This window comes from Alligator sinensis, unplaced genomic scaffold, assembly GCF_000455745.1.
Source record: "Alligator sinensis unplaced genomic scaffold, ASM45574v1 scaffold737_1, whole genome shotgun sequence".
Classification (NCBI taxonomy): domain Eukaryota; kingdom Metazoa; phylum Chordata; order Crocodylia; family Alligatoridae; genus Alligator; species Alligator sinensis.
In genome coordinates this window covers 2358940-2373849 of record NW_005841930.1, presented here as the reverse complement: position 1 = coordinate 2373849, position 14910 = coordinate 2358940, and the positions used below count along the sequence as shown (strand labels likewise).

The 14910-nt window shown below is 43.8% G+C and overlaps 1 protein-coding gene and 1 long non-coding RNA gene across 3 annotated transcripts in view; one reads left to right on the top strand and one right to left on the bottom strand.

Moving 5' to 3' along the window:
* The window catches only part of LOC112549567, a 12822-nt gene extending 12141 nt beyond the window's left edge, over nucleotides 1-681 (bottom strand). Inside the window, exon 1 of the long non-coding RNA XR_003093032.1 lies at nucleotides 548-681. This is a non-coding gene — a long non-coding RNA (uncharacterized LOC112549567). The remainder of the gene's footprint in view (nucleotides 1-547) is intronic.
* GTF3C6 (general transcription factor IIIC subunit 6) lies at nucleotides 504-12336 on the top strand. Of its 2 annotated transcripts, XM_006019482.3 has the most exons (7): nucleotides 504-713; nucleotides 3754-3834; nucleotides 8977-9040; nucleotides 9208-9252; nucleotides 9365-9478; nucleotides 11717-11859; nucleotides 11943-12336. In XM_006019482.3, the coding sequence occupies exons 1-7, from the start codon at nucleotides 534-536 to the stop codon at nucleotides 11952-11954; spliced, it is 639 nt and encodes a 212-aa protein (XP_006019544.2). In that variant the 5' UTR covers nucleotides 504-533; the 3' UTR covers nucleotides 11955-12336. The 2 variants fall into 2 exon arrangements, with proteins under 2 accessions (XP_006019544.2, XP_006019542.2); XM_006019480.3 differs by having other exon boundaries at nucleotides 506-713; nucleotides 11717-12336.
* The last annotated feature ends 2574 nt before the right edge of the window (nucleotides 12337-14910 follow it).

Below are 14910 nucleotides of genomic sequence, written 5' to 3'. Positions count from 1 at the left end.
AATGCCGTTCAACTGAATTGCCAAGGGTAAGGCCGTGCAATTAGGGCCCAAAAGCATCTGTAAGCTTTTTTTGCCAGGTGTTTGACAGGATAGTATGTGTATTCATTTATTAATTTAATTTTTTACCACTGCTTTAGGATACAGGCTAGGAAGGTCAGCCTGGGTGCCATTTTGATCTTAAGCCATCAGCAGATTTGCTCACCAGCCTCCAGCATGATGTAGCCCTTAAGAGTAGGAGGCTGAAATTGGTGCCTTATTCCCAGTTCCTTTTTAAAGCTAAGGCAACTGGGAATGAGGCACCAACTTCAGCCTCATCCTTAGAGCAGGAGCTCTTTTAAAGGCTGACATCGTCCCTCACTCACTCCTAGACCGTGGAAACCTACTGGGGGCAGTTTTCACGGGAGCCAGGCACCCTTGAGAGGATGCCACCACCGCTGAGGCAACCCGGGGAGCGGCTGATGCCCCGCGACAGACCCTCGTAAGAGGAAGAGCGCGCGCCCGGGGCGGGGGCAGAGGACGCTGGAGCTCTGCGCATGCGCGGCCCTACCCGTGCCGGGCTGGAAAGAAACCACGAGCCGTCGCTCCCCTGCAGGTCTGCCCCGCCCGGTTGTAAGATGGCGGCGTCGGGGTCACGTGGGAAGCGCCCAGGCGGGGACATGGCGGCCGCAGAGGGAGCTGCGCTGGACGCGGAGAATGAGAGAGAGGAGGTGGAGGTGAGTCGGTGCTATCCCTCCCACAGCACTTGGGGGCTCCCGCCCTGGCCGCGGGGTGCCTCGCGCCGTTCTGTCGCGGCCAGTAACGGTCACAGAGGGGCGGGCGAGTTGGGTTGTCCGCGCGTACTAATTGGGTCCGCACATGCGCAGTAACGCTGTTCGTGGGCAGTAATTGTTTAGACGTGCTTGCGTACAGTCACGTTTTACGCGTGCGTGTGCACGGTAACAGTTCACGCAGGCCTCTGCACACGCAGTAACTTGTCTGACCGTGGCTGCACCAGCACTGTAAGACTTTGCGCATGCAGTAATAGTTTATGCACGTCTGCATGCACAGTAACTCTGTTCAGATGTGAAGTATTCCTATGCCTACACACAAACACATACACATGGTAATGCTTCACACATTGGTGCACATGTGCAGTAAAACTTCACATATGCATTGTGTGCAGTAACACTGTGCACAGGCATGCACATGCTCACACATGTGGCTCCTGACTAAGGTACTAGGATTTGGCTAAATGAAAAATCTCTTCCAGTCACCCCAGCCCTCACTGGGTGCACATGAAAGTGCTGGGCAGGACACTGCCTCGCTGCACAACTTGAAGCTATTTTTTATTTTAAGTAGATGCAGCCACACAATTGTTCCCTGCTCCTGCTCACAAACTTCATTCATCTTTGGACATGGCTCTTCAGTAAGGAATTGGCTTTTGACTGTATGGCCGTGGTAACGTCTGCCTGTGGGCATCCCAGTGGAGATGTCACTGTATCTCTACAGGCTCTCCTTAGGACAGGGGTTGGCAGCCCCCTCCCCCAACCTGCCTTTGCTTATCTTTGCTGCAGATGCCTCACTACATTTGGCGGGCGGGCGGGGGGTGGTAAAATCAGGCATAACTATATTCTGCCCGATGCCCCATGCCACCCCTGGCTGGGGCAGGTCAGATCTGTCCTGCAGGCTGTAGGTTGCCACCCCCTGCTAGGAAGCCTTTTCCCATCTAGTTTTGCTTTCTGATGACACGCTGTCAATTGCATATGCCCTCCCTCACCCCATTAACCAGGTCCCTGGCTCTGGAAAAAGGAATTGGGGCTTCACTGAATGTGACCAAATCTGTCTCCAGTCACTCTTGAGTCAGAAAGGTACTGGTCATGATCTGTCCAGCTCCAAGCTGATTGTTATCCAGTTTCGGGCACTGTATAAGTACTGCATTTTGAAATTGTAAAACTTGATCTTGTAGGTCAAGCCTTTGATATATAATATACTATTATGATTGCGACTTGTGGTGGGAACACCAGTCTACCAGAAAGTGGATTGCTACTGATACATTTTTACACAGGTTTCTAGAAATTTTATTTATTGGGGGGGGTTGTCATAAGATAGTAAATAGAGGTCTTTATTATGCTAGGAACACCACAGATCAAGGTTTGAAGGGTGAAGGGAACTTACCATACATCCACTGCTCTGCAGTAATTGGTTTGAATGCCTACTCCTGTCTCAGAGTAAATGGAAGAAGCTAAACTTGGCTCTGTTTCCTTCAGGAGGAAGCTGCTCCTGTTTAGTTTCTACTTAGCACAGGACAGAAGAGGATGCATGAAAGAAACAGTTATCAAGGAGCAGTGATGCATGGTAAAGCCCTGTACATTCATTTAAACTTGGTATAAATTGTTTGTCTGTATGAGAAGTGCAGAAAAAGGCAAAGTTTTCCCCAACACCAGAACAGGTGACTGGCAGAGTTAGAAATAGTACCTAGATTTCTGGGTTCCTGATCTATGATTTGTTCATTAACATACATGGCCTTTTAAGTACAGCCATATTTTGAAAATAATCATAGTTATAATAAAGTTCATTTTTATTTCAGATATTTATTTGCATAACAGCAAAGGATTGTGATGGCAAATAATGGTAAACTGGGCAATTGAAACAAGAAAAGAGTTAGAAAGCAATACTTTCTCATTATTTTTCAGTAAATTTAAAACAAATGTTTAAACTATCTGCTTTGAAGTCACAATTTTTACCATGCTTTTAAAAATTGTGTGTGTTCATTGGTAATTATTAGATAAATAGTGGAGACTTTCTTGTTACTTTCAGAAAGAAAGATTCACAAGGATCCATTAGAATTGTGTTCTTTTTCTCACCCCCTTCCCAATAAGGAATGACACGAGCAAATCAAATTTTTAAGGCAAGACGTAGTCAACAGATAAAAGGAACTATTTTAATCCACTTTCTAATTAACCAATATAAATTATTACTGTAATACATTGCTGAAGGCAGTATTAAACTATCACATTTATTTAAGAACAAATAAGCATAAATGTGGAGTTGTATAAAGTAGCATAAAATTATTAAGGACTTTTGGTCCTTATCCTTTGGGTAAAAAGAAATTTGAGATGAAGTAGAAACAGCTGTCACATTCAGGTGTGTTGTATATGCAGGCAATAGGGACAAAGTATCATGCTGTTTGTAGGCACCTCCTGAAACTGCAGCGGAAGTGTGCTACACAGCGACTCCTTTAATCTAGCTCATTTTGCTCCATCCCACCCCTGATTGGCAGGGGGACCCTGGTGGCCCTGCCGCTTGCTACTGATTGGCTGGGAGGCAAAAACCATGGTTTTAAATATGCCAGGCTGCTAGGGCCCCTTGGCCAATCAGCAGGAGGAGACAAAAAAGTATATATGTATATAGTATATTTTAAACTGGCATATTTAAAATCACGGGTTTTGCCTCCTGGCCAATCAGCAGCAATTGGTGGGGCCGCCGCTTCCCCCCGCCCCGGCCAATTGGGTGGGGGAAGTACAGCAAAATGAGCTAGATTAAAGGAGTCATGCAGCAGTCTTTCCCCCATGATTTCAGTAGGGACCCAACTATTTGTGTCATGATTTAATTCTGGTATGGCAGTAGCTCCTGTGTCTATATATAGGTCAAATTTTTTATTTACCAGTTCTGAGGAGCATCTGCTTTAATACGCAGTTTTTTATTAGTTAGTAGTTATTTTTAGTTTGTGGTTCTAAGCACTTTACAAATGTATTTTATAAACTTATTTCATAGGAGCAGCTGGTCATGGTGGAATTATCTGGAATTATTGATTCAGACTTCCTAGAAAAATGTGAAAACAAGTGCAAGATTTTGGTAAGTGCAACTACAACAAATAGCAAAGGGGCAAGTGAGATTCATAAGAACAAGAAGGAATTTTGGACCTGTTCCAAAGCTTGTTGGAGTCGATGGGTTTTGGATCAGATCCATGGTATAGAAATACACATGGTTTCTGGGATGATGATCTCCCTACATGGTCTATGCATTCAGCAGGTAGTGTATGTGGGAGTTGTGCCTATACCTTGAAAGTTACAGGTGTGCAAAATTTAGAAGAGAATTTTTAAAATAATTCTGGATTAGGAATCTTACATTTAGGCTCCAAAGTCATGTAAGGGCTTTTGAAAATGTTACCCTTAATGAGTTAAAAAAATCAGTTTGAACAAGTGTACTTTCTGAAATAGCTTGAACACAGCTTGCAAACAATACTACCCATTTCTACTTTAATTATATCATATTTTCTGCTCTCTTTCAGCCCTGGATACTTATAACCCACATGTTCTGCCACTTCATTACAAAGTTACTATAAAAGGCAGAGTTACCTAGACCTCAGTTTTTCACTGTTCTTTACCTGGGTCATTTAATTGATTCCCAAATGTGAGACAGGTTCTCTTGTCCCTGAAAACTATTGGGAATGCCCCATAGCTCTATAAAAGACAATCTTCCACATGAAAAATGTTATGTGAAACGTGACTACTTGGTTAGATATGAAGCTAGAGAAATATGGGAGGATGTTTTTTGACTTCTTGTTGATACAATAAAATCGGTTCCTAAAATTTTAGTTGCTTTTTCAATAAAAAAATGCGTTATAAGTATGTTTATAAATTCTCGTTCTGGTGAATAAATTTGCATCCCATGCTTTGAAACAAGTTACAGGCAACCCCCGCTTAGTGCTCTTAATTGATTCTGGAAAAACCAAGCGCTAAGTGAAACAGCGTTAAGCAAAACCCATTTTGCTTGTTGCAGTGGTGCATATTTTCACTGATATCGTACAATGGCTTTAAGTTGTATGCCTTCATTTCTATTGTACTCCTTGTTAGAAAAAAACCCTGCATTTACAGGATGTGCTTCTCACACTCAGTTCCCTCTTAGATTCTCCCCAAAATCAGAATCATTTGAAATTCTCTTTGGGTCATGGGGATCAATTTAAAAAAATAGAATAAACAATTCTGTGCCACCACACTTATTTTGAATAGCTGTCTCAAATTCTAGTAACTGTTTCTGGAGAGAAAAGGGGTAAAAATCCTAACCAACCGACCAAATAACTATAAGGTTTTCAAATACAGGTTTCCCTTGCTTTATGCTGTGCATCTGTTCCTGGAAAATGGTGCATAACTCAAATTCACATAAAGGAAACCCACTTTACAATGTAACAAATAGGGACATGTTCCAAGACCTCGACTGTACTGACCCCCACACCCATTTGTACCACTTTTACGAGACAGTTTTTGTACCTGCCAACAGCAGACCGTACACACAAGCACAGGGTGGTGGTGAATGTGTAGTTGGTGTGAAGAGAGGGTGGTGATGGATCAGGGAGCTTGGTTGGAGATAAGCTAGCGGGACACTTAGAAGCCATAATTGGGATGGCGACTACAGAAACGCGTCTCGCAGGCAACGAGTGAGGAGCACAGATCCACACAGTGGACTGTGGTTTGGTGTGCATCACTCCCACAATGCACTGCACAAAGCAGCTGACTGCGAGCTTCCACCACACTTCATAAGAGTGAATTTATCTTGCATATAATGAATTTTTGGTATAAAAAGGGTCATCACATAAAAGCGAATTCGCACATACAGAACCTGCATGAAGCAAGGAAAACCTGTATTGAAAATCACATATAGCTACCACATGCTACTACACTTTTAAAGTTTTTGCATTCTCTATCAAAACAGTGCAGTGATCTGCACTTCTGTATGCAGCTTTGGTACTACTGATGCCTATTTATTTTTTCTGCAAAAGTGGAACTGCAAGCTTAAGTGTCAATACAAGTTAAATGTTTACTTTCTTGAAGGGAGAGTCAAAATAATATTAACATTCATTCATTACATAGTCAGGATACACATTGTAGATTTTATAAAATTAACAAAAAAGGCTTTTTGCCTTGGTAACATTTGGCACATGCTTAACTTCATGCATGCGAGAAGGCCTGTCAGTGAAGCTAAAGCAGGGGTGGGCAATTATTTGGGCTGGAGGGCCGCTTAGGGAGTTTTGGTGAGCTGTTGTGGACTAGGTCAGCACCCCTTCTTTCCCCCCCGCCCGGCAACAGCTTGCTAAAACTCCCAAAGTGTCTCTGCCCTGCATGTGGCTGGGTGAATGGGATGACCCTGCAATAGAGTGGATCACAGCTCTGCCTTGGGCCCCAGCCTAACACTGTCACCACCCAGAGATCCCAGGGTCTCCATGGAGACTGTCCTAGGATGTACACAGCTGGGCAGATGGGGTGGGACTGTCGGCAGGTGAGGACTGGCATCCGGGTACAGACACATTGGGCTGGGGCTGGGAACACGCAGGACTAGGGCTCAGGGCAGAGCCGTGATCCGCTCCCTGCACACCTCTGCCCACAGACCCGGTGCCCATTGCAGGGGCATATGGAGTGTGGATCATGGCTCTGCCCTGGGCCCTGTCCCTGCACTCTCCCCACCCAGTGATTTCAAACCAGGCCCCAGCCCCGCCTGTCCATCCCGCTTACAAACACCACTCTCTGCCTGCCTGTGGCCTCATCCCATCTGCTTGGCCACACACCCTGTCCTTACAGGTCCTGGACCAGTCTCTCTGGAAACCCTGTCTACCTGCTCTGTCCAGTGCACATATGCCATGGCTTCAGCTGCCCCCTGAGTCGGGCGGATGAGGCTGAGGGACATGCTGTGGGCTGGGCAAAATCCATTGATGAGCCAGATTTTGCCCACCCCTGAGCTAAAGTGGCCAAATGTGATTAAAACTGTATTGCATTAAATATGTCTTGAATCAGGTATTTGTCTGAAGTATAGTTTAGTTTTAATCCTACTGAAGGATAATAGGAAAAATGATGAGAGCATGCCCTGTGTGGTTGGAAGGTCTTTGACACAGCAGACTCCTTTCCACTCCAATATACAAAATCAAATTAACCTTTCCAACATGAATGACAAGCACTACAAGCTTGTTTAACCTTGAACTTGTGTTAGTGACAGTGAAACTGTGGACGAGTCCCTTTATACATGGCTCAACCAGCACTGCGCACCCCTAAAGGGGTACACTACCTCCTCGGGGCACTCTTCTGCCACGACTTGATGGTAATAACTGTAGAACTCTTGCCCTGAGAAGGAAAACCAGCTTCGCTGTCAGGGCTTTGTCCAGTAATCCAAAATAATCAGTTATGGCCTGTAACAGAGCCTCATAGGCCTTACAGAGGGCTCCTCCAACCCAAGTACCCCTGCCACAGTCCTCTGGGCTTAAGTACAGGCTCCTGCTGTTGCTCCCAGGAAGCCTCTGCAGTCCATTAGAAACAAAAATGCAAAAATATGGGTGGGGGGTGGTATTCCTCACCCCTAGTCTCCAGCGCGGGGGTTTACCTCTCATTACTGATTGTGTCCTTTTGGGTTCTCTGCCCTGCGCTCCCAGCGTATCAGCGCTGGTTTCTGGTCCCTAGCTGTAGCTGGTCTGTCCTGTATTGAGGGGAGTTAACATCAAGTGACTTCTCCCTTGAGGTTATAAACAGCCTGGGTTGTTCCAGTCCTGTCTTAGTGTTTTCAAAATAGGGCTTTCCCTTTCGTGGGGTTCTGTTTCCCATTGGGAACCTTAAGGGGGTTGAACTGTCTCTGTATTCTCCTGGGGCTTTCTGCAACACAGGCTTTCCCTGCTGGGATACTTCTCCCCTCTGCTTGAGAGCACTCTGCAGGTAAGTGTTTAGTTCTTTCCACGTTCCCAGACCTGTCTAGGGACTTCTTCTGTTTGCTGCCTCCGAGAAGGCTCTGCAGTTGCCCTGTTTCAACCGCCCTTGTGTCCTTCCCCTTTAATGTTGGTGCCTCTTGACTTCCAGATACTAAGGGGAAGGGAGGGAACATAGATTTTCCTCCTCCCACGCCCCCTACTCTTCTACAGAAACCAATTTTGTGCTGATCTGCAACTCTGATAAGGATTCCTTCCACTTCCTTGCTGTCACAGACATCCCCTAGCATGGAGCCCTGATCCTAGATAAAGAAGCTGACCCCTAGGGAATGAATTATATTCCATGCACATAAATTTACTAAAGCAAAGCTGTGGATTAAAATAGTACTTTCTGGAGGCAATAACCGCTTTTAGCAACTACTTCTTGTAAACAGACTGAACACAGTTTAGTTCATGCTTCTTTGGATTTCAGTAACTGTCCCCTTCCCTCTTTATATATTGTAGCTTTTGCTAGGTCAAAGTCTTTTTAAAGGGATGTAGTAAACTTCCTGGGACACCATCAACTGAAATGCATGATTCTGTATTAAAATACCACCTTGAGGTTATGACTCAGAGGTTTGGTTTTTTTTTTTCCGTTTGATAATACTTTGTTTCTGGCTCATATCAAGTGTTTCACTGATTCTTTTGTATAGTTACTTCCCTTGTTGCTTGTGTGGATCTCTCAGAAACAGGAGAGAGAACACTTTAAACACAGGAGAAAATAATTGGAAAACCATAAAAACTTGCAGGGGAATGCAGAGGCAGATGTAACTCATTTTTGGAATTTGTCTGCATTTTCAGTTGACCCTGTCCTGCAATTCTTAAGGAGTCTGCTATAAAAAACAGCGTCCTACCACCACCAATGATCTGGTTATATGCCTGCTTCCTGTTCAGTCACTTAACCTACTTGTACAAACTCTCTTTTTCCTGGCTAGCTTTCTAATTTGCTTACCTAATTTATTTGCCTGAGATGTAAGAATGATGGCTTTAGAAAGCTTTGCAGGTTGTAAATCAGTAAATAAATTTTTTTCTTTGGTCTTTGTCCCTATTCTAATTTGGATATAACAGAATAGACTCACTAGCTTGTATTTCACTTTGCTTTCTTGCCTTGTACTGTATAAACCATTTTGGGGAACCTATACTTAAGGTGGTATGTGAGCTACAGCAAATGTATTTTAGCAGTTGTCTATTTCTAGTTCTCTGAAAAGAGATCTGCCTTAACTATCATAGGCATAGCATAATTTTCTTTCTCTTTTTTGTCTTTACTTTTGTAGGGAATAGACACAGATAGACCCATTTTACAAGTGGACAGATATGTTTTTGCTGGACAGTATGAAGGTAGGAGAAGATGATATGTACAAAATCTTTTTTTCAAGTGATATGCAGCGTTCTCTTATCTTCCATGGACTTCAGTGTAAGTGGAGAGACCTCAGCTCTGAAAAATCAGGTCTTAGAAAATCATTTCTCTCATTTCTTAACAAAATGTCCTTTGTTCTTCTTGTTAGATGCCCTTGGAACGTGTGTGGTCTTTGAAGAAAATGCAGAGCATGGTAGGTGATATGTCTTGAATGTCCTGGCTTGTCTGAGGGACAGGCAAGGCAGAAAATATTCGTATCGTATCAGTTGAGGGGAGTGTTCACTAAAATATATTTCTCTTTCTAGTGGATGCAGAAGGCAACCAAAAAGTACAGTTGAAATACAAGTGCCACACAATGAAGAAGCTAAACATGACACGAACGCTCTTAACGGAAAAGAAGGAAGAAGAAGAGACCGTAGGTTAGTATTACTGATCTTATGAATGGGGCGCCATTATGGGATTGGGGTAAGAATAACCCTAGTTTTTACAGCTGCCTCAGAGTGAAAGGTAGGTTAATATGTTTTGTACCAGTAAGATTCCAGAAGCTAAAGAGTTGCAAGCTTTCTTTCCTAAAAGGACAAGAATGTATTAACATGTTAACTGAACTAAAAGTTAGTTTATAGTTAGTTTGAAGAAACATGCTTGCAAGTTGAACCAAACTACTTTTCATTTTTATATCTGTTTTGAAGACACACTTTTTGCCCTAATCATACAACTTTACCTAAGCATCAAGTAATAATATAGGGATGTAAAAAATAGCTATTTTAGTCTTAAGTTATAATATTCAGTTGAAAAGAGTATTATATTAAAATGTCATGTGAGCTGCACACGAAACAGGTGTAAGGGCCTGAGTACAAATGAAATGATTCTGTTAACCATAAGATGCAACTTTTCCTCTTGCAGATAATGATGATAATTATGATTTGTTAAGAAATTGCTATATAAGTTAGGGTAACAGGTTGGAGAGTGGGTTATTTAATTAAAAGATTCTGCAATAGGAAATAACCCAACTGAACACTTAGGAAAGAAAGTTACCTCCTAAAAACTAATTACATTCTCGAACATGATGTATACGCTGTATGTGTACAGTCATCATTTGAGCCATATTCTGATTAATAAAATATTTAAAATATCTGTTTTCTGAAGAGCACATTGTTTACATGAGGGGGGGGAGAAAATACCAGTCTTAGTTTTTATTTGCGTAATCTGCAGATCTGCTATACTTTGCATTTGTATTAATTTCTTAGACTAGGGCTGTCCAATGTCTGTGCAGCCAGGGCCACAAAGTATGGGCCATAGTCCCAAAGGCTGGTTGCTGTGAAGACAACTCTCAATTCAGGCACTCCCATTTCACACAAGCAGCCTAGTGCATGTGTGTCTTCCTCACCCCACCCACTGCCACAAGCAAGGCATGGTCAGCCTAGCTTCCTCCTTTTTTCCTGGCACCAAAGGCAACCTGCCCCTCCTCCCCAGCTCCTAGTCACGCATGCCACCACCTACAGCCTAATTTCTGCTTTTCTCATGCACAGCTTGGGCATCCTAGCCCCTTCCCACTATGCCACCCTGCCCCCAGGTGCAGGGGTAGGAAGTAGAAGCTAGAGGAGGGTGGGGGAGCCTGAAGAACCCAGCTATCACAACAGGATAGGATGGGGATGAGGGTGGGGGCATTGGCAGCTGGGTAAAAGCCTGTGGGCTGCATGCAACCTGTAGACTGTGAATTACAGCCCTGCTTTTCTACTATTTCTGGTACCACTTTTCTGTCAAGTTAACTGATACCCTTAATATGGTAGCCTCCTTACTGCTTGGCTAAAACATCCTCTCAGTGTCTTGAATCATATAGAAACCATTCTGGAGCAGTTTTTTGACAGTAGTGGATGCTATAAAAACCTATTAAGCATGTTATTTAATTTTTTTAAACAGTGAGTTTGACAGGTGGTTTAATAGCTGTATTTTACACAGCAGGTGGTAGATTATATCTCCGGTCTTTGGTTCCTCCTTCAGTTGAAAGAACTCTGGAGTCTGCACAACTAGTTTGTATGTCAGAGAGATCCTGATCTTGAATCATTTAATAGCAATTACTGTCTGGCCATTGTTCAGCCAGAAGTATAACATGGAAGACCTTCTGGTATGAAGCTCTTATTCATAAAGCAATGAAAATGGGTGATTATCAGTCACCTGAAAGGAACTTTAAAGACCTTTCTTCCCTTAGTTCTTTGAAAAGAATATTATAGTGGAGGAACAAAACTGTCAGTTCTGAATTCTGTGCTGTAATGTTTAGGCACAGTGAAGTTTAAAGAGCTGTTAATTTTAGTTAAGAATTTTCCTGATCTGCTCATTTCAAAAGGGTAATAATGGGAAAAGGTCTGTCCTACACAACAGAAAGAAGTAAGGCCAACTGGAAGGCATTGAGTAATTTCTGTGTAGAAATACTTTAAGCTCTCCAGTTTTTAAAGTAAGTGTCAGTTTCCTCCCTTTGCCCTTCAGGGTTTTTGTAGCTGAACCTTATGGAATGCACCATCTCTTCTACAATGGTGGTTTGTCTCAGCCTTGATAAAGACTATTACCTCTTGTATGTTGTCTTGGAATAAAACAAGTAACTCATGAAACTAAGGTTCCTCTCCTGCTCTACCACTGTTTAATCTCTTTCTTTGGATCAGGTGGTGTGGAGTGGTTACAGATCAAGGACAAAGAGTTCTCATACAGCAGACCCAATATGATTTGTAGCTTTCTGCGTGAAAAGGAAGATTCTGAGGAGGCAGCTCCAACCCAGGAAAAACTGACAGAAGAGTCAGAGGAAGAGGTCAGTGACAGAGGGAACTCTGACCTCCGTTACAAACTGGAAAAAGAGCAAAGCATGGATAACTCTGTCCCTCTTCCTGATAGAACTGCTTCTGAAGGAGAGAACTTGACCTCTGATATTACTCAGGATATTACCTTGGATGTTGCCTCCAGTTGATACCAAGTCTCCAGCATCCAGAAATTTATTACTAATGGACCACATTTTAAAGGTACTTAAGTCCAACCAGTCTAAATCAATAGAGCAAAGATGCACACACATTTGGATGAAACTGTATGTTTTAAATACTGTGATGTCAGTACTGTCTGTGTGTTACATGCATGCATTTCTAACTGGCATTTCCCTACCTCGGAGTTGAAGAAAAGGAACAAATGATTAACTGATAAAGTTGTACTACAGAAAACTTTCACTACACAGACATTCATAAAAATCACTTGTGTTTGTAAAATGTTTTGTAAAATAAAGTCTTGATATCTTGAATGGTTTCAGCATGAGATTTCATGATTGTACTTGTCTGTATGGATGTTCCTTTCAAGAAATGTAATACAAGTGTAAGAATCCAATGTTTGATAAGGTTTGTTGTCACCCAACACATGATTTTAATTTTGGATTTTTTTACCCCTAGCTTCTTTCTTCCCTTCCTCACTACCTTTGTTTCTCAGAAGGCAGGTAATTGGTCACTACTATCTAGATAGGCTTTTATTGCTGAATGAAGCTGCAAGTGATCTTAGAGCAGGAGTGGGCAAAATGGCGGATCTGGCCGGTGGTTGGACTCCATTTCCCAGCAGTCCCTGCTCGTGTCATTGCAGCCTGTTTCCATGGACACCCCAGTAGCAGGCTTGGATGTGCAAGTAGCAGATTGTGGCTCTGCCCTGGCTCCAAACCACATTGTTACTGCTGCAAGATCCTAGCCCTGGCCAATGAGCATCTCCTTGCCCAGCTGTGTGCCCAGCCAGTGCTCTTGGGGCCTGTCTCCATGGATACCCTAGCCCCACGCTGTCACGGTGGTGCCAGTACTGGGGTCTCCGTGAAAACTGGTTGCAGCAACATGGGCAGAGGATGCTGGAAAATGGAGTCTACCGGACTTTGCCCACCCCTGTTTTAAAGGGAAGTATTTCTATTTTTACAACAGAAGACAATAGTGTAAGTGTCTGGATTTTTTTCTACCGTGTTTCATTCACTTTAATTCCATTTTGTTCATCTTATACTTGTCATTCATTGTGAGTTGAATTTGTATATAATACTGAGGGGGTGTTGGTCAATTTCAAAATATCCAGCTTGGTCATGTTTTAAAAAAATCTTTAAACTCATTTGAAGGTGAGACCCCTGGCATGACTTTACGAGCACTTGTGGTGCTCTGGCATGGTGCCAGAGGACTGGAAAAGGGCCAATGTGGTTCCCATTTTCAAAAAAGGGAGGAAGGAGGACCCAGGAAACTAGAGGCCAGTCAGTCTTACCTCAATCCTGGGTAATCTTTTTGAGAGAATTATCCTGGCGCATGTCCGTGAGGGGCCAGCAAGGGAGATTATGTTTAGGGACAACCAACATGGGTTCATTAGAGGCAGGTCCTGTCAGACCAACCTGGTGGCCTTCTATGATCAGGTCACAAAATCCTTAGGTGTAGCAGTGGATGTAGTCTTTCTGGACTTTAGGAAGGCCTTTGACACTGTCTCTCACCCCATTCTCATTAAAAAAAACTAGGGGACTGTGGCGTTGACACCTACACAGTCAAATGGGTCACTAGTTGGCTGGAGGGCTGCACTCAGAGAGTGGAGGTGGACAGGTCTTATTCGACCTGGAGGGATGTGGGCAGCGGGGTTCTGCAGGGCTTGGGCCTGCACTGTTCAACATCTTCGTCAGCGACTTGGACAAGGGGGTAAAAAGCACCCTGTTCCAATTTGCGGATGACACTAAGATGTGGGGAGAAGTGGGCACGCTAGAAGGGAGGAATAGGCTGTAATTGGACCTAGACAGATTACAGGGGTGGGCGGATGAGAACAGGATGGGGTTCAACACTGACAAGTGCAAGGTACTGCACCTGGGGAGGAAGAACCAGCAGCAGACCTACAGGCTGGGGAACTCCCTTCTTGTTAGTGCAGAGGCAGAAAAGGATCTTGGAGTCATCGTTGATGCCAAAATGAACGTGGGCCGACAGTGTGGGGATGCGGTCAGGAAGGCCAACTGTACCTTGTCGTGCATCTACAGATGCATCTCAAGCAGGTCCAAGCCAGTTCTGGGCGCTGCACTTCAGGAGGGATGTGGACAACATGGAGAGGGTCCAGAGGAGGGCCACCCGCATGACCAGGGGGCAGCAGGGCAGGCCCTATGAGGAGAGGCTATAGGACCTGAACCTGTTCAGCCTCCACAAGAGAAGGCTGATGGGGGATCTAGTGGCTGTTTACAAATTAGGGGGGACCAGCAGGCATTGGAGGAGTCCCAGTTGCCCCAAGCACTACCAGGAGTGACAAGAAATAACAGTCACAAGCTGGCAGAGGGTAGATTTAGGAGGGTAGATATCAGGAGGCGCTACTTCACTGTCAGGGCAGCTAGGATCTGGAACCAACTTCCAAGAGAAGTGGTGCTGGCTCCTACCCTGGGGGTCTTTAAGAGGAGGCTAGGCGAACACCTTGCTGGGGTCGTTTGACCCCAGTATTCTTTCCTGCCATGGCAGGGGGTCAGACTTGATGATCTGCTCAGGTCCCTTCCGACCCTACCAACTATGAAACTATGAATATTTTAAAGAATTCTAAAAGTTTGAGGGGGTTTTTTGTTACTTCCCTCTTTGACAAACCATTACAGTCTTTTCCCCACCCCTTGCTTTCTTGCTAGAGGGAAAACTATGAAACAGACGCACACAACATGCTGTAAGAAAAATGTCAAAATATATTTATTTATTTATTTATTTTTGCTGAAGTAGTCTTGGAACTTTTATCATAAAATGAACATTTTCAGACCTAAATCAGTTTTTCAGGTGGATTCATAGATTCATAGATGTTAGGGTCGGAAGGGACCTCAATAGATCATTGAGTCCGACCCCCTGCATAGGCAGGAAAG